The sequence below is a fragment of the Eubalaena glacialis genome, chromosome X, assembly GCF_028564815.1.
Source record: "Eubalaena glacialis isolate mEubGla1 chromosome X, mEubGla1.1.hap2.+ XY, whole genome shotgun sequence".
Lineage (NCBI taxonomy): Eukaryota > Metazoa > Chordata > Mammalia > Artiodactyla > Balaenidae > Eubalaena > Eubalaena glacialis.
In genome coordinates this window covers 106,256,482-106,278,842 of record NC_083736.1, presented here as the reverse complement: position 1 = coordinate 106,278,842, position 22,361 = coordinate 106,256,482, and the positions used below count along the sequence as shown (strand labels likewise).

At 37.0% G+C, this 22,361-nt stretch overlaps 1 protein-coding gene across 6 annotated transcripts in view; it reads right to left on the bottom strand.

Moving 5' to 3' along the window:
* Nucleotides 1-3,826: 3,826 nt before the first annotated feature.
* The window catches only part of PLS3 (plastin 3), a 90,599-nt gene continuing 72,064 nt past the window's right edge, over nucleotides 3,827-22,361 (bottom strand). For all 6 annotated transcript variants that reach the window (XM_061177686.1, XM_061177689.1, XM_061177690.1 and 3 more), the window contains 11 exons: nucleotides 21,623-21,704; nucleotides 20,423-20,588; nucleotides 18,411-18,553; nucleotides 15,852-15,947; nucleotides 10,009-10,204; nucleotides 8,854-8,932; nucleotides 7,931-8,045; nucleotides 7,609-7,742; nucleotides 6,834-6,957; nucleotides 6,489-6,613; nucleotides 3,827-5,060 (listed from right to left, as the gene is read on the bottom strand). In XM_061177686.1, the coding sequence (XP_061033669.1) occupies nucleotides 4,928-5,060; nucleotides 6,489-6,613; nucleotides 6,834-6,957; nucleotides 7,609-7,742; nucleotides 7,931-8,045; nucleotides 8,854-8,932; nucleotides 10,009-10,204; nucleotides 15,852-15,947; nucleotides 18,411-18,553; nucleotides 20,423-20,588; nucleotides 21,623-21,704 (1,393 nt within the window). In that variant the 3' untranslated portion in view covers nucleotides 3,827-4,927. The remainder of the gene's footprint in view (nucleotides 5,061-6,488; nucleotides 6,614-6,833; nucleotides 6,958-7,608; nucleotides 7,743-7,930; nucleotides 8,046-8,853; nucleotides 8,933-10,008; nucleotides 10,205-15,851; nucleotides 15,948-18,410; nucleotides 18,554-20,422; nucleotides 20,589-21,622; nucleotides 21,705-22,361) is intronic.

Here is a 22,361-nt window from a genome sequence, read left to right as displayed (position 1 = left end):
ATGTCACCACACGTAGTTACAAATTGTTTTCTTGTGATGAGAACTTTCAGGATTTACTCTCTTAGCACCTTTCAAATATACAATACAGTGTTATTAACTATAGTCACTGTGCTGTACATTACATCCCCAGGACATGTTTATTTTGTAACTGGAAGTTTGTACCTTTTGACCCCCTTTACCCATTTCACCGACCTGGTGTTTGATATTGTACTATATACATATACACCTCATTTTATTGCACTTCGCAGATAGTGCATTTTTTACAAATTGAGGGTTTGTGGCAACCCTGCATCAAGCAAGTCTATCAGCACCATTTGTCCAACAGCATTTACTCACTTCAGGTCTCTGTGTCACATTTTGGTAGTTCTCATAATATTTCAAACTTTTCCATTATTATTATATTTGTTATGATATCTGATCAATGATGTCACTACCGTGACTTGCTGAAGGCTCAGATGATGGTTAGTGGTTTTTGGCAATAAAGTATTTTTTAATTAAGGTATGTACAGTTTTTTTTAGACATAATGCTGATGCAAACTTAACTGACTACAGTATAGTGTAAACATAACTTTTATACGTACTGGGAAACCAAAAAGTTCACTTTATTGCGGGGGTCTGGAACCGAACCCACAATCTCTCCAAGGTATGGCTTTATTGCTATATAGGACATTATTACTGGGTGAAACTGGATGAAGGGTGCATGGGACCACTTGTTCACTTTTTGACACTTCCTCTTAACTTATAATCATTTCAAAATAAAAATTTTAAGTGACCGCTCCCCAAAAAAAGCCATGTCACTTATTCAGCTGTACCCACCTAAAACAAATGCTACAAACTCATACCATAAGCTCATTTATACCAGGTTTTGTAAATATTATTTTGTCTAAATGGCAAATAATGTTTTTTCCTTCTTTTCACAATCAAATTCAGATGTGGGTCATCCTCCTACAAAACTGGTCTAAACTCTTAACAAATGTCAATGGCACAAAAGACGAAAAAAGCAGCAGATTGTTCCTGTGTCTTACATTTTAAAGGCAGAACAGGGACTTGACAATCAAATGCAATGTGTAAATTTTACTGTATCCTGGATTAAAAAGAACATCTTTAAAGATACTTTTGCATATAACAAACCCACAGGTATCATCATTCTCAGTGGTCAAAAGCTGAAAGCATTCCCTCTAAGGAACAAGGCAAGGATTCCATTGTCACCACTTTTATTCAACATAGCTTTGGAAGTCCTAGCCACGGCAATCAGAGAAGAAAAAGAAATAAAGGGAATCCAAATTGGAAAAGAAGAAGTAAAACTGTCACTGTTTGCAGATGACATGATACTATACAAAAGAAAATCCTAAAGATGCTACCAGAAAACTACTAGAGCTCATCAATTAATTCGGTAAAGTTGCAGGATACAAAATTAATACACAGAAATCTCTTGCATTCCTATACACTAACAATGAAAGATCAGAAAGAGAAATTAAGGAAACAATCCCATTTACCATCATATCAAAAAGAATAAAATACCTAGGAATAAACCTACCTAAGGCGGCAAAATACCTGTAGTCTGAACAATATAAGATGCTGATGAAAGAAACTGAAGACCACACAAACAGATGGAAAGATATACTGTGTTCTTGGACTGGAAGAATCAATATTGTTAAAATGACTATACTACCCAAGGCAGTCTATAGATTCAAGGCAATCCCTATGAAATTACCAACAGCATTTTTCACAGAACTGGAACATAAAATTTTTAAAATTTTGTATGGAAACAAAAGAGACCTTGAGTAGCCAAAACAATCTTGAGAAAGAAGAACAGAGCTGGAGGATTCACACTCCCTGACTTCAGACTATACTACAAAGCTACAGTAATCAAAACAGTATGGTACTGGCACAAAAGCAGAAATACAGATCAACGGAATAGGACAGAAAGCCCAGAAATAAACTCACGCTATGAACCTAAAATCGCTCTAAAAATAAAGTCTACAGGAATTCCCTGGCTGTCCAGTAGTTAGGAGTCCACGCTCTCACTGCTGAGGGCATGGGAACCATGCCCCGGTCAGGGAACTAAAATCCCACAAGCCGTGCGGTGTGGCAAAAAAAAAAGAGAAAAAAAAGAAAGTCTACTAAAAAAGGCAATTCTTTGTTGGTTTCATTACTTTTTGAGAATCAGCATTCGCTTTTTATGTTCATTGGTTAATTATAGGTTTTAAGTCGGATATTTACCTCCTTTCCCCATTTTTCTAAAGGAACTTTCTCTTTCATAGATTTGTTAGTCCTTTTAATATATTAGTGATTTTAGCCCTTTATTTGGAGGAAAGAAGAAATGGTGTGTTCAGGCCAATTGCTTTATGTGAACACTTAACAGACCAAAGGTGCATTCCTACAGACTGTGGGCCTTGTACAGTGAACCACCCAAGAAACCAGCTCTTTTTTTGAATAAAGGGCAAGATGGAGTAAGCCTTTTCTCTTGCTTCAAAGGCATTTCAAGGCATTTTGGACATAGTTACTTACAGAGAAGAACTTTTGTACTTGGAAGGAAACAATGTAGATAAGCATAGGAAATATAAGGTAGAAGATAGGTCATAAGATACAGTCTCATCCTATCTCATCAGTTACCCTGGCATATGTTTGCAGAAGACTTGTCTTTTATTTATTCATAAAAGGCGTCCTTATATTAAGAAAATCCATGATATGGGCACCATAGACCAAATGTTTGGGTCTCCTCCAAAATTCATATATTGAAACCTAATCCCCCAGTGTGATGGTATTAGGAGGTGGGGCCTTAAATTATAAGGGTGGAGTCATGAATGGAATTAGTGCCCTTATTAAAGAGACTCCAGAGAGCTTCCTTGCCCCTGCCACCATGTGAGGTTACAGCTAAAAGACAGCCATCTATGAACTAGGAAGTGGGCCTTCAGCAGACAGTGAATCTGCCAGTGCCTTGATCTTGGACTTCCAGACTGCCTAACTGTGAGAAATAAATTTCTGTTATTTATGTCACCCAGTCTATGAATGGACTAACACACGGGACTAAACTTTTTTCCTTGGTCACCTATATTTTGACTTTGTTTATTATATTTATTTATTTATTGCAAAAGCAGAATTGTCACATTTATCATTCTTTCATTTTATGTCTCTGGGGTTTGTATCATACTAAGAGAGGTCTTTCTTATTCTTAGACTATAAATACAAAATATTTTATAGTATCACCATGCACTGCCTCAAAGGACATTTCATATTACTCATTCACACAAAACCTTGAAATGGTACCATAAACAACAGGTTGTCAACTAGGGATGATTTTGCTCCCACCATGGAACATTTGGCCAGGTCTGGAGACATATTTGATCTACACACTGGGGGTGTGCTACTGACACCTGTGGGTAGAGGCCAGGGATAGAGCTAAACCCCTGCAATGCACAGGACAGCTCCCTCCCACCTCCAACGAAGAATTATCCAGCTCAAAATGTCCATATAGTGATGAGGTTGAGAAAACCTAACATAAACCATCTCTCTTCCCTGGCTGTTCTGATACCCACTGTTCCGATCTTCTGTATAAAATCAAACATTGAAAAGAGTGAATGAGATGGAAAAGAAAGAAAAAGGGAGAAATTGGATAAGGAAATTTTGGTAAGTTGGAGAAAACCATCTTACCCCACTGATCGTATCCTTAACTCAGTCAGCCCCTGTAATTCAGCTCCAAAAGCTTAAATTTAACAAACATCATTTTATAAAGTACACCAGAAAAAGAGTTAGAATATTGGAGAAAAAAACCTGGCAAACATTACTGGCATACTACTAAGGGACAGAAGCATGAAGAGACTAATTATTATGTAAATGCCTTTATTTGAACTAATACATTGCTACCAGATTACATCACTTTTCAGAGTTAGAGTAACATTGTGATCTTGAAAACTATAGCAAACAGCTTGACAAAGCAAGAGTACATTAAGTCCTACATATATGTTTATTTTTTAGTGACCACATCTCCTTGTCTTAGGTGTAAAATTAGAAAATTTACTATACACTTAGCATACTTGGCCTACCGTACCCTGCCTAAATTCTGAGCCCACTCTCTCCTCAAAAGTGTCATATTCAACAGCATTTTAAATCGAAAGAGAGAGTTTGATGATATAGGTTTTAAAACAAATAAGCATATATTGAACCAAGTGTTTTAAGACAAAATATGTCAAATGTTTACAGCTTCGGTGTGAGAGGGAAGATGGAAATTCAAGGTACATTTTTCTTCTACCTATAATGTATGTTTTTTACTTACTTGAAGACCCCTTAAAAAAAGTAGCAAAATCAGCAGTCTTATTTAATGTAATCAAAATATTCTTAAATGTACAAAAAAGGATCATGTAGAAAGAATACTGTAAAAAGATACTGATTTTTAAGAATAAAAGAATATGAAAAGCTTCTATTACATTCTACACAGCCAGTTACTTCTGTAAATTTTCAGTACTAGAGAGATAAGCAAAGGATACTCATATCCAAATACCCTCTGACCACAGTTCTTGAATAAGAACTAGCATACTGAATGAAAAGCAGAATTATTGTCTAATAATAGTCATATCCAATCATCTAAGCAAGTCCCAGGAGGTGGACATTCTAAGAGGGAAACAGATACAGAGAGAAATACGTACAGCAATGGGAAACGTCAAGGGCAGCGATCTAGGAGGAGCGAGTAAATGATCTGGCTATGAGCACATTTCAGGTGGGCCTGACAAATCCACCCTGACTAAGGGAAAGAGGAGTTGCTGTTATTAAAACTCTTTCCCCTGAGGGCTCCCATGATGAGCTTAGTCTTGTTAAAAGTCCTTTAAGTAACCAACGGTTCCTTAAGCCATGAGCACTTCACCTGGAAATTGCTGACCTGCTAATCATGCACTTGGGAGCAAGGTTGTTTTTATTCAAATCGGTTATTTTACACTCTCTTCATTCCCCTGCCCATCAAGCATGCAAACACGGTCATGACCATCTTGGGCTTTACTTCCACAAGGTCTTCCGGGAGAGCGTACACCCTGGCTCCAATTCTTCTAGCCATTGACACTGCGTACCTATTTTTGGAAGAAACAAAAATTAAGGTGAAATTCTGGTCAGTCAAGGGCACAACATGAGACATCTATTTCCTCTTATATAATCATTTATCTGGGACACAAAACTTCTATAGTGGAAGTTCAAATCAGAATGATTTCATTTTTCGTTATTTTGTTTTCTGTTTTATTTTGTTTGCGAGGTCACTCATAAGTGACACCAGATTTTTAAGCTCTACTATTTGGGGCTGATAATATTTATTCACTCCTTTTCTACAATATAAAATGAGAAATAATTTTGGAGCACTGATTTGATATAAAAAAATATTTTTCTAGAATATATATATAATTACCCAGATTGATATTCTCGTTGAGCATGTAATAAGATAATAGTAACTCTCATGAGATCTTAGAGATTTGGGGTGGAAAAAATTATGCCAGATGCAAAATACAAGTTGGTAGATGCAGTGAATACTTCCAAATATTCAAGGGAGGGGAGAGAGTCTACATGGTACATGGCCAGAGTGGCCGAAGCAAGGAATGGAAAGTGTAGAGAAAGGAAGGGAGAAAAGAACTGACATGTCCAGCCGGGGGAATTTGCAGGCGCTCTCCTCAATTAATACACAAGGCATTTCTAGGTGTTCTGTAACAGGAATCTTTAAAGATGATCAAGCATCTGGAAAAAGAAGCCTCAGGAGTTCTATATAAATTATGGATATTAAATCTTTATCATATTACACTACAAATATTTTTTTAAGGAGGGCAGAAGTGACGTGCTTAACCACGAAGTTTTGCAGTAATGTTTCTTAGCTATCCTGTGACGCCCTGCTGGGGGCTGATTTTCAGTGTGTACTGGGAAAGTTTTCATGGGTTACCCGTGAAACCAGATCACAGTCTAGGTCTTTGGAGAAGGGAAGAGACAGGTGGAAAAGACCTTCTCAATACTGTTGAAATGCAGGAAACTTTCAAGGCACAGTTCCACCTGAGGGTTTAGCATCCTACCCACTTAAGGGACCAAGATAATAAACTCAACATACATAGTAAAGTGGTCTATGCACAGTAAGAGAGACATCACTAGATAATGTGTGTTAAAAGAGTGCGACAGAAGAATACTCTTATCAAAGGCATGGTTATTCTTAGCTCATCTTTCCCTTGTGAGTTTGCAGCTAAGTTGCATTAAAACATACATTATTTCTGTAATCTATTAAAGCAACGACTGACTGAGCACCTACCTACTAGGTCAGGTGCAACGCTAGGCTCTTACAGATTTTATTCATTTCAAAATCTCCAAGGTAAGTATTATTGATCCCATTTTACTGATGAGGAATCTGAGGCTAGAAGAGGTTTCCCCCAGGTGACATCATTCTCAAGTGGCAGAACCTGAATGAGAATGCAGATCTGCCTGACTGTAACACCTGTGCTCTTGCCAGGATATTATGCAGCATCCCTTACTTGGCATTATTGTGCTTGTCATCTTCTGTTAGATTGCCGCTCTTAACAAGGTCATAGTTTATGCAGCCTGGCTGGATGGCATCAATTAAATCCACAACTGCCAAACTGGAGCTGATCGTCTTGTCCTAGGGTAAAAGGACAATACATCTGAGAATTTCAATGTGTACAAATTAACGTGGATTACCTATATACAGCTGCCAGAAACAAAGTCCAGTGAATTAAAAAAGAATCACGCCATTAGCCCAACAATGATTCTCACTCACAAAGAAACCAAAAGCTAGCCTTCCAAATTATAGATACTTTCTAGAGCAAACAATGTTTAATAGTCAAACATGGAATTCTTACCTTAAAACTCTGAATGGAAGTTGATTTTCCAGCTTCACTCAATGTTCTGTTCACCCAGCTTACAATGATGTCGTCATTAGCTTTCTGACCGTCTCCAAGATCTTCCAGGACATTGAGGGTATATCTAAAAGAAGAAGCAGAAGAAAAGGTCCTGATCTACTTCATGAGAAAAAATTCAATTAGAAAGATGCTTTATCTTTAATTTCTTCTCCTTAGGTTTAGATTTCATGGAAAGAGAGTTGCACTGTATGAAAAAAAGAACACCAACATTTCAAGTAGTAGTGGCTTGCCACTGAGCTGCCTTTTGCACTGGTTGGGGGAAGAGTCTCAGTGCTTTAATGAGTAAGCCCAACCGTCTACTGCAGTCTCATTTTGTACTAGTCCAACCATGGTAAGGACTTAAAATAAGCTGTGCTTTGGCTGGTACCCAGTTATAATGAATGCTTTTCAGCATTACAGTTAAGAGATCGTTCTCAAATATATACATGGGATAGTCATAATTTTTGCTATTTTTATTCACCGACACTAAATGAGGCTCAAGTCTGTCTGTCAGGCTTCCTATGAAAAAAGGGAAATAGTCACAGTTCTGCTGCCTCACTTTCAAGAAGCCATCTCTCATTGGCCATCCAACATATATTCATTACTTAAGCTCACTTCAGAGTCTAAACACAGAAATTTCAAAGATGTAGTCATTGATACATTTGCTTAAAAATAATGACTAGATCACAGACCTGTATTATAGTGAAGCTTAAACAGCTAAAATTGTGCACCATACCTTCTCATCAGCTGCCAGACTAAAGCTAAAGTCAGGGTTTGGTTCCCATCATTCAGGTCTTGCCCTCCAATGCCAACCAGGGAGAATTTGGCAGGATGCTTCCCTAATTCAACAGCATAGTTGCAGTTTTCTAGCTGCAAACACACAAAAGCAAATGCTTAAAAGATTTTTCACTTGTTTAATCTGTATATGCACATGTGCACAAAACTAGGACACAGTTCCTTTCCTTAAGAAGCTCAGAGCCAACGAGTTTCCCAAACAAAAGAAACAAATTGAGAATTAAAAGTCTGTAAGAAGTATGTGCAGCAACCTAATTATCTACCTTTTTCATGTTGGCTCCAAGTTTCGGGTATGGAGGTTTATTCACCTTACTCCAGTCAACAGGAACTTTAATTCGTTCGTATAACTGTAAGATTACCAGGGCATCTTGCAGGTCACTAATGATTTAAAAAGAATTTGATCAATGCTTTCAGACAGCTGGGCCTATGTTTCCTTAAAAACAATAACACTACACTGTCAAACAAGATACATAAAACCATAGATAATACCCAAGACTCCTGTATTTTTAATCAATCTGTGCTGAAAATAGAGCTAACACCATCCAATTCTCTTAAAAATATTTATTGAGAGCTTATTGTTTGAAAAGTACTGTTCTAGAAGCTGGGCACATAGGACAAAAATCCCTGGCCTTTAAAGTCAGAGAGAGAGAGAGAGAGAAAGAGAGAGAGGGAGAAAGAGAGAGGGAATAAACAAGTATATGGATAATATGATTTGGGGTGTATTTAATTGCTATGGAAAAAAAAAAAAAGAACGAGGTTAGGGGTTAGGTAGTGGTAGGTGGTGGTCAAGATCTGAATCAGTGGCTTGAATATAGCAAGGGAATAAGGCATTAGATGTGGAAAAGAACATTCCGGGCTGAGAGAACAGTGAGTACAAAGGCTTCAAGGCATCATGGATGGTCTGCTTAAGGCACTCTCTGGTCTCTGTTTCAAAATATAAAGTATCTGTTCCCTACGGTGTTAGAAAGACATTTATACATTCTTTCACTTAATGTTAATGATCGTGTAAAGAAATAATCTGAGCTTTTGTGTATTTGGAAATGAAAATGGGAGTCACCACTCAACATTTTCCAATATAAGTAAATGCTACAAACTAACATTTAGGAAAGGTTTAGAGCTGTAATTATTTGTGTAGCGTCCATTCATGATGTTCATAACTGTTTACAATAGCAGTAGGAAGGCTTACGCATAGAGATGGTTTACATGGGGATTAACACCAAGAGAGTTCATCCAGTTACGGAAGGTTCTTTCTTCACGAGTTTCTCCTATTAAAAATATTCACAATGTTTATATATTCATTAAATACCTTGTATATGTGCATATAACATCAACCCACATATAAGATTATTTTATTTCTTCTTTACAGATCTAGAGCTTTTTCTCCATTGTGAGTCTCTAAGCAGCCTCTCTAAATACATTCTCTCTAGATACATGCTGCTTTTTTAAACTGGATGAATTTATTTTAAAAGTAAAGAATACAACCTTATTAATAACCAGTTAAGCAATTTAGAGGTGTATGAAGTTTTTATAATCTCCTCCTCTGTCTAATCCTTCTCCAGTATCTCCCCAAATCCCCATACCTCTAAAGTAACTGATGTTATCAGTTTAGTTTTTATTTTAAAATTTTGCTAGGGTCGTATCATATAAACCTCTATACTCATATTAATCTACATCTTCCCTCCACCCATTTAACAAATACTAAGCTACATATATGTACTCCTTTTACATGCCTGTATTAGAGCAACAAATTATTTGAAACTTCAAAAGCATAAAATTTAAAGATTTTATAGTAATGATAGTAGACATGCAATGAACTACTATTTACATTTGTTAATTTTTAAGTACTATACTTCATGCATATATAATCTGGCAAAGGTAAACTCTGCCTTTCCCGAACTTAAACGAATAATTACCATGCATTATTATTATTTTTTGAGTAGGTTAAGTGTGAAAGGAACTGGGGCCAGTTAGTCTGACTGGAAGAATGAAACATAAATATTGTAAATTTATAAATTTTATGGAAATGTGTGTAAATTTTATGCATATAGGCATTTTTCTGGTGAGAGGTTTAAAAAGTGACCTAATTCTAAAATATTAAAATAAAACATTGGTTTACTAAGTGGCCTTAAACTAAGTGACCCTAGGCTAGCTTACTTTAAAAGTTCCCTTGTATCATTCCTTTCTATCAGCTGCCACTTTTTACTCAGCCCTTGGGACTACTTCTAGCAGACAGTTGCTAAGGGGGATAAGGAAACTTATTAAAGTCAAGATTATGAAATCACTGTGGCCTATGTATTTCTACTCTGTAGTCCCAAACATAATTTAAGAAACCTTTAGTTACCTTCTAATAGAGTCCAGTCAATATCCTGGTTCTCTGGCTTAGTTAGTGCTGGGTATTTATTAAACAGGTTAGCCACAAAGGCTAAGTTCAGTTTGGGGTTTCCACTGACAACATCAGCAGGGGTAACAAACTGTCTGCAACCTAATTTGTCTGCTTGTTGAAGCATGCTCTCAGCTCTCTTCAAATCATCTGTTTCCTGTTGAAGTAAAATAAGAAGACATTTTTTTAAAAGACCATACTAAAAATACAGAAATGTTTTCCTACAATGATAGGTTGGGTATACAATTCTGTTTTCTCTTAGTCAATATATGGTACTTATATTATCGTTTTGAATGCAAAAAAAAAAAAAAAAGTTGGCTGTGCTGGATATGCCGTACCTTGAAAATACCCTAGATGGCACCAGATCATATATCTAAGGACAGAATACATTTAACTCAATTGAGATTACATCTCTCATGGCAAAATTCATCAAGAAAAAAGCAAAACCTGTTCAGATTTTTAAATTAAGCCCTAAAGAAGGTGTAAGGCTGAAAAAGATGATGGAATTATGAGAAAATATTTTAAAAATAATAATCAGGGATACCAGGTTCCGATAATTTTATTTCAGGTTTAAATTGCATATTTTAAATTGTAGTTTTTCTCTTCAACTATTTTTTGTTTGTTTTATTTTACTTTTCCACCCGGGAAGCAAAGTTTTCCATTTCTGTAAAAAAATACTTACTTTCAACTAATTCCTAGGACTCCTAACTTTTCTTCTCCATTTTGCCTTTTTTTTCTTCTGGAAAGGTGCACGCTGATCTCTTGACTAACGTACGGTTTGGTGAAGATTTTTAAGTTATAGATCCGATGATTTCAGACCAATGTAAAAATAGTTTCCCAGGTGCTCACCATTCCCACCTCCCACCAATAAAAGTTCCTCCTCCTGGAGCTGCAGGAGAAACAGTTGCTTTTGGATTATTCGTTTCTAGTGACCTGCCCTCCAGACTGCTCTTGGCAGCTACAACAGACATCTCCACCCCAGTCTACCCCAGGGCAAAAGTAGCTCTTCTGGAAAACAGTGTCATGTGAAAAGGGATTTTATAACTGGGAGGAAAAAAGAGAGAAAGGGAACTTGAGGAATGTTACTTCTAAACCAACATGGTGCATGCAGATTGTATACTTTGAGAGTCTTAACTCTGTCTTTAATGGGTGATGGTATCTTTAGTTTTTTAATCTCCAGTGAGGTGCCTTGACTGTCTGGGACTCCAGGACAATGTGTATTTATTGTGTTACCCTTCTCTGTTACCATCTGCAGAGCAATCAGTAACCATGAGCAGATGGGCAATTGAGTGGGATTCAGCCTTTCTTCAGGACTCTCTGTGAGCTTAGTGACTTCCTCTCATAGAGCCTATTTCATTTCTTGTAACCTATCAGTTGTTACTTCAATGCCTCTGGTTTATGCTATTTACCATCTTTATTTTAAAATCCCTTATTTATTGATCATCTTGGCATTCCTAAACAAAAAGCACTGATAATATTGGAATAGAAGGAAGCTTTAAAAGTCAAAAATTTAAAAAATTCAAATAAATATACTGTAGAATAGTGAAACAAAAAATAATCAAATAAAAAATATACATATGCAAAAAAGAACTTCAGCCCATACCTCACATCATATTCAAAATTAACCCCAAACACACACACACAAATGTATAAACCCAACACTATAAATCTAAAACCCAAATGTAAAACTAAATGTAAAACCCCAAACTATAAAACCTCTAGGAGAAAACATAAGGAGAAATGCTTGTGACCTTGTGTTAGGCTAAAAGTTCTTAGATACAACACCGAAAGCATGATTCGTAAGAGAAAAAAATAACTAAATCTGACTTTGTCAAAATTAACAATGTCTGTTCTTTGAAAAACACCGGGACTAAATATTTGCAAATCACATATCCAATAAAGGACTTGTATTCAATCAAAATATATAAAATACTCAAAACTTGACAAGAAGAAAACAAACAATGCAATTAAAATGGGTAAAGTGTTTACTCCCGTTTACCACTGCAACAAAAAGAATAAAATATCTAGGAATAAACCTACCTAAGGAGACAAAAGACCTGTATGCAGAAAATTATAGGACACTGATGAAAGAAATTAAAGATGATACAAATAGATGGAGAGATATACCATGTTCTTGGATTGGAAGAATCAACATTGTGAAAATGACTCTACTACCCAAAGCAATCTACAGATTCAATGCAATCCCTATCAAACTACCACTGGCATTTTTCACAGAACTAGAACAAAAAATTTCACAATTTGTATGGAAACACAAAAGACCCCAAATAGCCAAAGCAATCTTGAGAAAGAAAAACGGAGCTGGAGGAATCAGGCTCCCTGACTTCAGACTATATTACAAAGCTACAGTAATCAAGACAGTTTGGTACTGGCACAAAAACAGAAATATAGATCAATGGAACAGGATAGAAAGCCCTGAGATAAACCCATGCACATATGGTCACCTTATCTTTGATAAAGGAGGCAAGCATATACAGTGGAGAAAAGACAGCCTCTTCAATAAGTGGTGCTGGGAAAATTGGACAGGTACATGTAAAAGTATGAAATTAGAACACTCCCTGACACCATACACAAAAATAAACTCAAAATGGATTAAAGACCTAAGTGTAAGGCCAGACACTATCAAACTCTTAGAGGAAAACATAGGCAGAACACTCTATGACATAAATCACAGCAAGATCCTTTTTGACCCACCTCCTAGAGAAATGGAAATAAAAACACAAATAAACAAATGGGACCTAATGAAACTTAAAAGCTTTTGCACAGCAAAGGAAACCATAAACAAGACCAAAAGACAACCCTCAGAATGGGAGAAAATATTTGCAAATGAAGCAACTGACAAAGGATTAATCTCCAAGATTTACAAACAGCTCATGCAGCTCAATAACAAAAAAACAAACAACCCAATCCAAAAATGGGCAGAAGACCTCAATAGACATTTCTCCAAAGAAGATATACAGATTGCCAACAGACACATGAAAGAATGCTCAACATCATTAATCATTAGAGAAATGCAAATCAAAACTACAATGAGATATCATCTCACACCAGTCAGAATGGCCATCATCAAAAAATCTAGAAACAATAAATGCTGGAGAGGGTGTGGAGAAAAGGGAACCCTCTTGCACTGTTGGTGGGAATGTAAATTGATACAGCCACTATGGAGAACAGTATGGAGGTTCCTTAAAAAACTAAAAATAGAACTACCATACGACCCAGCAATACCACTACTGGGCATATACCCTGAGAAAACCATAATTCAAAAAGAGTCATGTACCAAAATGTTCATTGCAGCTCTATTTACAATAGCCAGGACATGGAAGCAACCTAAGTGTCCATCATCGGATGAATGGATAAAGAAGATGTGGAACATATATACAATGGAATGTTACTCAGCCATAAAAAGAAATGAAATGGAGGTATTTGTAGTGAGGTGGATGGAGTTAGAGTCTGTCATACAGAGTGAAGTAAGTCAGAAAGAGAAAAACAAATACAGTATGCTAACACATATATATGGAATCTAAGGGAAAAAAAAAGGTCATGAAGAACCTAGTGGCAAGACGGGAATAAAGACACAGACCTACTAGAGAATGGACTTGAGGATATGGGGAGGGGGAGGGGTGAGATGTGACAGGGTGAGAGAGTGGCATGGACATATATACACTACCAAATGTAAAATAGATAACTAGTGGGAAGCAGCCACATAGCACAGGGAGATCAGCTCATTGCTTTGTGACCACCTAGAGGGGTGGGATAGGGAGGGTGGGAGGGAGGGAGATGCAAGAGGGAAGAGATATGGGAACATATGTATATGTATAACTGATTCACTTTGTTATAAAGCAGAAACTAACACACCATTGTAAAGCAATTATACTCCAATAAAGATGTTTAAAAAAAATGGATAAAGTGTTTAAACAAAGATATATGGATGGCAAGTAACTACGTGAAAAGATGTTCAACATCATTTGCCATTAGGGAAATGCAAATTAAAATCACAATGAGACACCTCTACACCTGTTAAAATGATTCATGTTTAACCACACTAAGGTGTCAGTGAGCATGTGGACGTACTGGTACTTTCACGCACTGCTGGCGGCAATGTGCAAAGGTACAACCACTTTGGAAAACAACTTGGCAGCTGCTTAAAAAAGTTAAACACACACATACCATACTACCCAGCCATTCCACTCCTAGGTATTTACCCAAAATAAATGAATGCGTATATGCATACAAAGACTTGTATATGAATGTTCAGAGCAGCTGTATTTGTAATAGCCCCAAACTGGAAACAATCCAAATGTTCATCAACAGGTGAATGGATAACAAATTATAGTATATCCATTCACTGGACTATTATTCAGCAATAAAATAGGAATGAATTTACGATACATGCAACAACATGGATGAATCTCAAAATAATTACGCTGAGTGAAAGAAGCTAGATAAAATAAGAATACATACTGTATGATTCCATAAAATTCTCAAAAATTCAAACTAAACTGAAAGGAAGCAAATCAGTGGTTGCCTGGGATGGAGGAGTATGGGGGCAGGGAGGAATTACAAAGGATCATGAGGAAACTTGATGTGGTGATGGATATATATATATATATATATCCCTAAAGAAGATGTAAGACTGAAAAAGATGAAGGACACTGAAAAACAAGGGGAAAAGCAAGAGGAAAGGCTCAGAGGTAAAATGAGTGTGTGTGTGGTGGGTACAGAGTAGTGGGAAATTGCACTGGCCGGAAGAGATGGAGCAAGATGGTACAGCAGGGCCTTACATGATCAGCAGAACATTTCGGATTGAACTCTAGAGCCAATGGGGAAACCTTGAAGGATTCTGAGGAGGTAAGAGACAATGAAGGGAGTGCTTTAAGATCAACTAGGGAGGAGTGACTAGAGAAGAGCTGTACCAGAATCAGAATCAGTATACTGGTGCCATCTACCCAGGCATAAAATCACCTGGCTAGCCACCCCAGACAGCTCCCTTGGTGCACAAGAAGGCCCCTCATTCGTGCCAAGAGTGACCTGAACTGAAGAATTTCACAGTTAAAAACAGACAGAAATATAAGCACTACAAGTCAGTTACAAATTCAGTTCTGATAAGGACAGCATAAATGGTTTAGCCAGTGTAATCCACTCAATCCTACTGTGAAATATGCTAGAAATGTGGATTTTTAAAAACCAGTAGAATACATTCCATATCCAATGAGTACTAACAACAACAGGATCCTAGAAAGTTGGGACTAAATAGTCTAGGCCAACTCTTTACTTCATGTATGAACAAAGTGAAATCCAATTTCGGGAAGGAACTTGTCCAAGGTCATTGAACAAATAAGTGATGTAATCAGGGAACATGTTCCGTGACAGTAATTCCCCAAACTGGATTTCAGGGATCAGGAGTTTGTAAACATATTCACATGACTCTCAACACAGGAATATTACAGATGCATATATGAATATGTAGTCATTAAATCTATCACTGTGATTGTAATCCAAATACCTGGAAAAGGTTAGTCTCTAGTGCTTATTTCCCCACACTTGCTTTGAATATTTTATGCCATCCATATGAACCAATGCCACCATAATTACAGAACTCACTAACACACTATTAACATAAATCAAAGCATCTTTCTGCCTCTGAATTACACCTACAGTAATAAATTTTAAAATAATGCTTAAAATTGCCAACACCACAACATGCAATTATAAAAATTCTTGTTATTTATAAGAAATTGACAACAACTTTGTAAGCTTGTAGAATTCAAAAGAACACCTATACTTACATTGAAACCTGACATGTTAATATCTATCCGTGGTTCACCTTCCTTTTGTCCTTTTGGTGCAATTTGATTGAGAAGATGAAAATAGGCTTTGGAATCCTACAAATGAATTGAAAATGTCAGTGAGATCACATTTACAAAGAATGAATGTATCCTATTGTCCCATGTTTGGAAGGATACTTGCGTTGGATTTTGTGAGAATGTACGACATAAATCTCTATCTTCTAATTTAACGGCTCCTTTCCCCAGAAAAGTCCACTTATCTGGCCTTAGGTCTGCCTTGAATATGGATGAACTGGATTTTGTCATGACTTTACAATTTATTGAAGTCATCAATACAATAATGCTAGTAAACACATAACTAGTTCTGTACCTTCACTGAGTTACTGAAGTCAATAAGCTTGATAGATAAAACAAGCAGGAGAAAAGTAGGACAGGAGAAATCCAGGAAGCATAGGGAAAGAAAAAATAAACAGGTTACATCATTACAAAGCACAATATGTATATACCATAACGTATGGAGAAGAGATTAGCTGTGTTAAAGATGTATTTAAATGACAAAAATTTTACAACGAGTAACACTTGAGGTGGTGAAATAACATTAAACCCTTAATTATCTGAATATATTTAACCAAACAAGCTTCTCTTTGTTTTAAGCCCCTGAACTCTTTCATCACTTGAACACTTTCACTTGGAATCCCAATACCTAAAACAAAATGGCATTGCTCATACGGGGTGTGGGCTGGGTGAATTCAGGCTGTGTGGACACTGCACAGAACAAAACGTGAAAACCACTGTACCAAGTGCAAACACTTATGAGGGTCTTCAACACACATGTCAAATTGTACCAGAGGACAGGAACTGGAGCGAAGATTCCTTAATCATGTTATATTTGAAGATCACCTTCCCAGCCATGATAGTTTTCCATTACTGGGCCTTGACAGTCCAGACAGATTAAAAAGGAATGTTTCTTGTGTAAACCCTATGGATTATGTGCACCCTAATCCCCTGGAGAAGTTGTTCAATATGGAGATTGCTGGATCCAACCTCAGACCTACCAAGCACAGATCTCTGGGAGCTGCCCAGAGAGCTGCATCTTAAATGAGCCACCCCAATAAGTTTGATACACTCGCCAGAAACGATTCTAAGACTGGGGAGAATCAGGTGAGTGAAAGCCACTTCAGAGCAATTCATGGAATGCAAGCCCAGATCATACCATTAGTGGGCATAGGGGTTATCTCCTTCCAAGGAGTAGTGCATTACAGTTGTGAAAGTGCTTTCGCTTACAATTACCTACTAAAGGTGCAGAAACAATTCGTAATCTAACCCTATGTACTTGAGAAAGACAGGTAAAGAGCAGACCCCACAGAGTCTGTACTTACTACCCTGAAAAGGGGCTGTACAGGTGAAAATTTGAACTTGAACATACATTACCTAACAATCCTCTGCTTTTTAAAAATATTCAAAGCAGAATATTTTTTTAAAAAATATTCATTTGTAACTAAGATTCCCTTTTATACATTTAAATTATGTGCTCCGAACATAAAATACATTTATGAATGGTTTTCGGGAACGTATCTAATGTGTAAAGCAAAATATAGCTGGCTAAGCATGTTGCATAAATTAAAAGAAGAGGTGGGGTCAGTTGGTTTTATAATTTTGGGGCCATCCTTAATTTTCACTGATGAAATCAGTAATGCAAATATATCCCATTACGTTCTCTCACCACTGAATAAACTGATGTGGTCACAGACTATTTTCATAGCCCTATTGGCCAGTGACATCTGATGAAGATCCTTGAGTTTGTTCCCTGTGTTCCAACATCTGGATTTTGGAGAGTCGAGTTGGTTAATGAGAATGCCAAGATATCTGCTGTGGTGATTTTGGCCCTCTCTCCCCGAGATGCCAAAGGCAACGTGTGGTAAATGAATGCTACCGATGTCTCCCGCCCTTGCGAGTCTTCCCTAGTGCTCATGGTGAGCAGTGAGTGCCAAAATTCAACTCAACGCAAGAAATCTTTGTGGGTCTTTTATGTGCCAGGTGTTGTGTTAGAGGTGGGCTTTAGTAGGAGGGCAGTAATGCAAGGGCGGGGGCTGAGGTAGGAGACACAGACATAAATAAAAGTATGTAACTACCCTCAAGAACTCAGCGCCTGAAGGAGGGAGCACATGACAGAAGAGGAGCCAAATAAGAAAGGGGACAGGGAATCCTGAGGCCCTTTCTCTTCTAGGTCTTTACTAACAGGTACACTGAGGCCTGGGAAAGGCAGTTAGCAACAGAAGAGTCATGACTGCCTGTCCTTTCATACTCCATGTCGAACAGTAGGCAGAATAGAAAATGTTAGGACTATAATATGATACTTTTTACCCCTTTCTGCAAAATGAAAGCTAGACTTGGTGCTAGTGCTTCTTACTTGGCTACATCTCTCTACTGAAATCTACCATCAGGGCCAAGAGGCAACAAGGCTGGGTGATAAACTCATAGGAATGACCCCTCCTTTAAGCTGGCATGAAATCTCCCGAGTCATTATATCCCCCAAAGTGTCGATAACTGCACAGTTACCTTGATGTCAGCACTAAAATTGTTGATTTTCTGCCAGCCTGAGTTTTCCAAATGAAAGTTTGCCCATCTAAGCAGAAGCTCTTCTGGAGATAATTTCATAAGCTCCTCCAAGGTCTCACCGTCTCGAAGTAAAGCAGCCAAGGCTACAAGGATAAAACCCACAACCAATATATTCCATGTAACAGTTATTACAAGTTTATTGAGTCTTTTGACACTCTATTAAGTAATAGAGGTACTAAAAGTACTGTGACCTAGTGCCTGGTTTTCAGGTACTCACAGTCTAATAACAAAGATAAATAAAAGTAGATAATTATGATACAGATAGAAACATTGTATTATGAGAATACGCAGCAAATATATATTATAACATATTCTTTATTATTCTTCACATTCCAAATACCAATTAAGTTCTAGCTTTTAAGTTGAACATTTTCACATTATGTCATATATTTACATAAATTGTTCTTAAATAATATGAAAATCAGAGACTTGGGGGAGTGTGTTTAAAATTTTGGAGCCTTTTACTTAACCTTTTGATTAAACGAGTATACAAACCCCATGGTATATATATTTAAGTATAACTAATTAACTCTTGAAGTGTTAAACCTATTTTTAAAGGAATAGAATTCTACTTTACATTTTCTATAGCATCTAACATGTAAAGGCTGCTCAATAATTTTTTGTTGTTGAACTGAATGCCTAGAAGAAGCCAAGGGTTTTTTGATAAATATTCCCAGAGGTAAGAGGTAGAAGCTTGGGTGTCTGTACAGAGCACTGTCTAAATTCAAGCACTGTTTTATGAAGAAGTTGTGTAGTCCTTATGCAATAATTACCTCCCATAAGATAAAAGGAGATTTATATTGAACAAGAAAACTGAAACTGCCTGACTTCCAAAGAGGTCTAAGCGATACCTCTAACAGGCAAATTTCATCTTTCATGGACTCTGCTTCATGCCATGTCACTCTGGCACTGAGGGATTTAAGCAAGGGCAGAGGCAACATTCTTACTTGTACAGAACCCTCCTCCTGCTCCCCATCTCCAAGTCAAAGGCTGGAAAGGATTAAACAGCCTGGTATCTATGCACCTGAGACCTTGTCAAAGATAAATCATTTGATTTATTACATGAGCCAATGTAATTTAATTTTGTTGTCTTCCTTTCCTTTTCAATGGACTTCAACTCCTTTAACATGACAAACACTGCTCTGAAGAGGCCAGCAATTAGAAAAATTTTATTTGTTTAAATATGGGCCCCTTTGAGTGGATTGAAAGTGTAAGTGTAATAAAGTCTTGGATAAATGTGCAAAATAAGACTGTTGACAGGCATTGTGAGACCCTGAAATACTGAGAACCCCCAGTATATATTCTTCCCCCAAAGTAACTGACGATTGATATGGTGAGTTCCAGAAGAAAATGTGAATATTTGGAGTGATGCTTAATATTTTAAACTTCAAGAGGAGAGGATAATGTAGTACTTCCGAGCACCCCAGGACAATTGTATTGCATATGCTTACACATCCTAGAAGTCTATGATGTGATATCAAAACCTATCCTATAAGAATGATGCTTCTGCTAATTCAGGAAACATGAGACCACCAGGGGCAATTTAGAATAGTTTTGAAGAGGCCTAAATCTATGATAGAATAGAAAAGGTATGGAAAATAATAGGAGGTGGTGTGCAGCAGTGGAGCTGAGGGTGGTGATGGGGTGGGGACTGTGTGGTCAGAGCAGAAAAGAATACATGTCAAGTTTGGGGACTTTGGGCAAGTTCCTTAAACTCTCTGTGCTTCCGTGCCTTTATTGTGAAATGAATTCTAAAGTGCCAGACAAATGTTAATTACTACTAAAGAAGAAAGTTATAATTAGGCTGTTTTCCTGAATAACACTATAACATTACCTTATGTTTAATTCTAGTTATCATCTAATCACCTCAATTAAGTGAAAGCATGACAGTCTGCATGACTAGAAAAAATAACCAATAAACGACTTTCAAAATTATGACTGTGTTCCATTACCTTCATTCCTGCTTAATTCAATGTCAGCAAACAAACCGATCTTAATGATCTGCCAAAGCAGTCCCAAAACCAGATGAGGTTTCCCAGCCCGCAAATCTTCTGCACCAATGTTCACAACGTGACACCCAATGGCAGAAGCAGAGTTCAGTGCCAAGTTCAAGTTTTCCTGCAAGACAGCCAATTTACAACACTTGCTTCTTGACCTTTCTGTTTTTTTGCAGTCTATTTCTCCCTTCACTGAAAATAACACTCAGCAAGGAAATTATGTCTTAATTTTACCCATACGTGATGCACAAAAAGCAATATCCAGGCTTTGGTGTTAAAAGCATAGCTAGGGACTCCCCTGGTGGTCCAGTGGGTAAGACTCCGCACTCCCAATGTAGGGGGCCCGGGTTTGATCCCTGGTTGGGGAACTAGATCCCACATGCATGCCACAACTACGAGTCCGCATGCCACAACTAGGAAGCCCACGTGCCACAACTAAACATGCCTCAATGAAGATCCTACGTGCCGCAACTAAGACCTGGCGCCGCCTAAATAAATAAATAAATAAATAAATATTTTTTTAAAAAAAAGCATAGCTAAAACAAATCTAGCCTCATTGTCATTGTCTTTTTCAGATTTACAGGGGAAGTTAACTCAGTATTTTTATTTGGTCCCTTCTTAAGGACACTGACACTAAAGGGAAAGGCTGAGTTACTACAGTAAGTATATCCATATGGGTTAAGTGTCGTATTTCTAAAAATGCCTAAATGAGAGGTCTATTGAATACACCTGAGAGTTCTAGAAGTTCTCAATCTCCACATCCCAAGAGATGCTCTTGCTTGAGGGAATTTTGCTATCTAACAGTCTAATACTCACTAAATGGAAAATAAAAGCCCTTTGTTCTTTAAGCATGCTAATTAATTAAGAGCTTAAATGTTTTTGCTTATTTCTGTATGTTTGAACACAAAATGTAATGAAAAGAACACAGGGCTTTGCAGTTAGACCTGGATTTGAACTTTACTTCCAGCAGTAACGTCAGTACAGCTCAGAAACCTTTCTGAGTCTCAGTTTCTCTTTTCTATGAAATCTGGAAAATAATCCTCAACTCAAACTTGTTATAAGAATTAAATGAGAAGATGAAAAGTGCAGAGCCTATGGTCTGTAGAACAGGTCCTCAAATAGTAGTTTCATGGAAGGAGGGGAGACTGTACATACCTGAATGATGAAGGGTGTAAGTTTCTTCTTGTTGATTGCTCTCTCATCAATTGTATCAGGAACTGAAAGGTTGATCATTTTACTGAAACAAATTTTGAAATGAGTTGACTTATTTTAAAATAACCTTTAATATACACAAATACTGTAAGGCTTATTATAACATGTCTCTCATGTAATCTGAAAAAAAAATGCAACATATGACTTTTATCATGTTGATCTCAAAAAACTATACACATAAAAATGCAAATAAAAAAGACCAAAGTATTTACAGTTTGAGTATTTCTGAGTTGGGCATTAGGGCATACTGTCTTATTTAATTTTTTGTAACTTCCACATTCTTTTAGAAGAATGAATTACTCGGATATTAAAAAAAACTTTATTGAATAAATGTTAAAAACAGATAATATCGCACATTGAAACTGAATCTCTCTTCTAGATTATACAATGCACAATTAAAATGACCATTTATCTACAAAGAGGTAAAATTAGTTGAGCATGAGATTCTTTCATTCACCAAATACTTATTGAGTGCCTAGATGATGTACCAGGTACTATATTTGGTGCTGGAAATACAGTGATAATACAGAGAGAAAGAAAAGTTATATTAATTAGGTTAGAATCTGACTTAGGAAGAATCTCATTTGGTAAAATTTGGAGTTAGACTCTAACATTTTAGATGTTTATAATACTGCCCTAAAACAAGTTATTCTGCATAGGGAAAACCATGCTTCTTTCCATG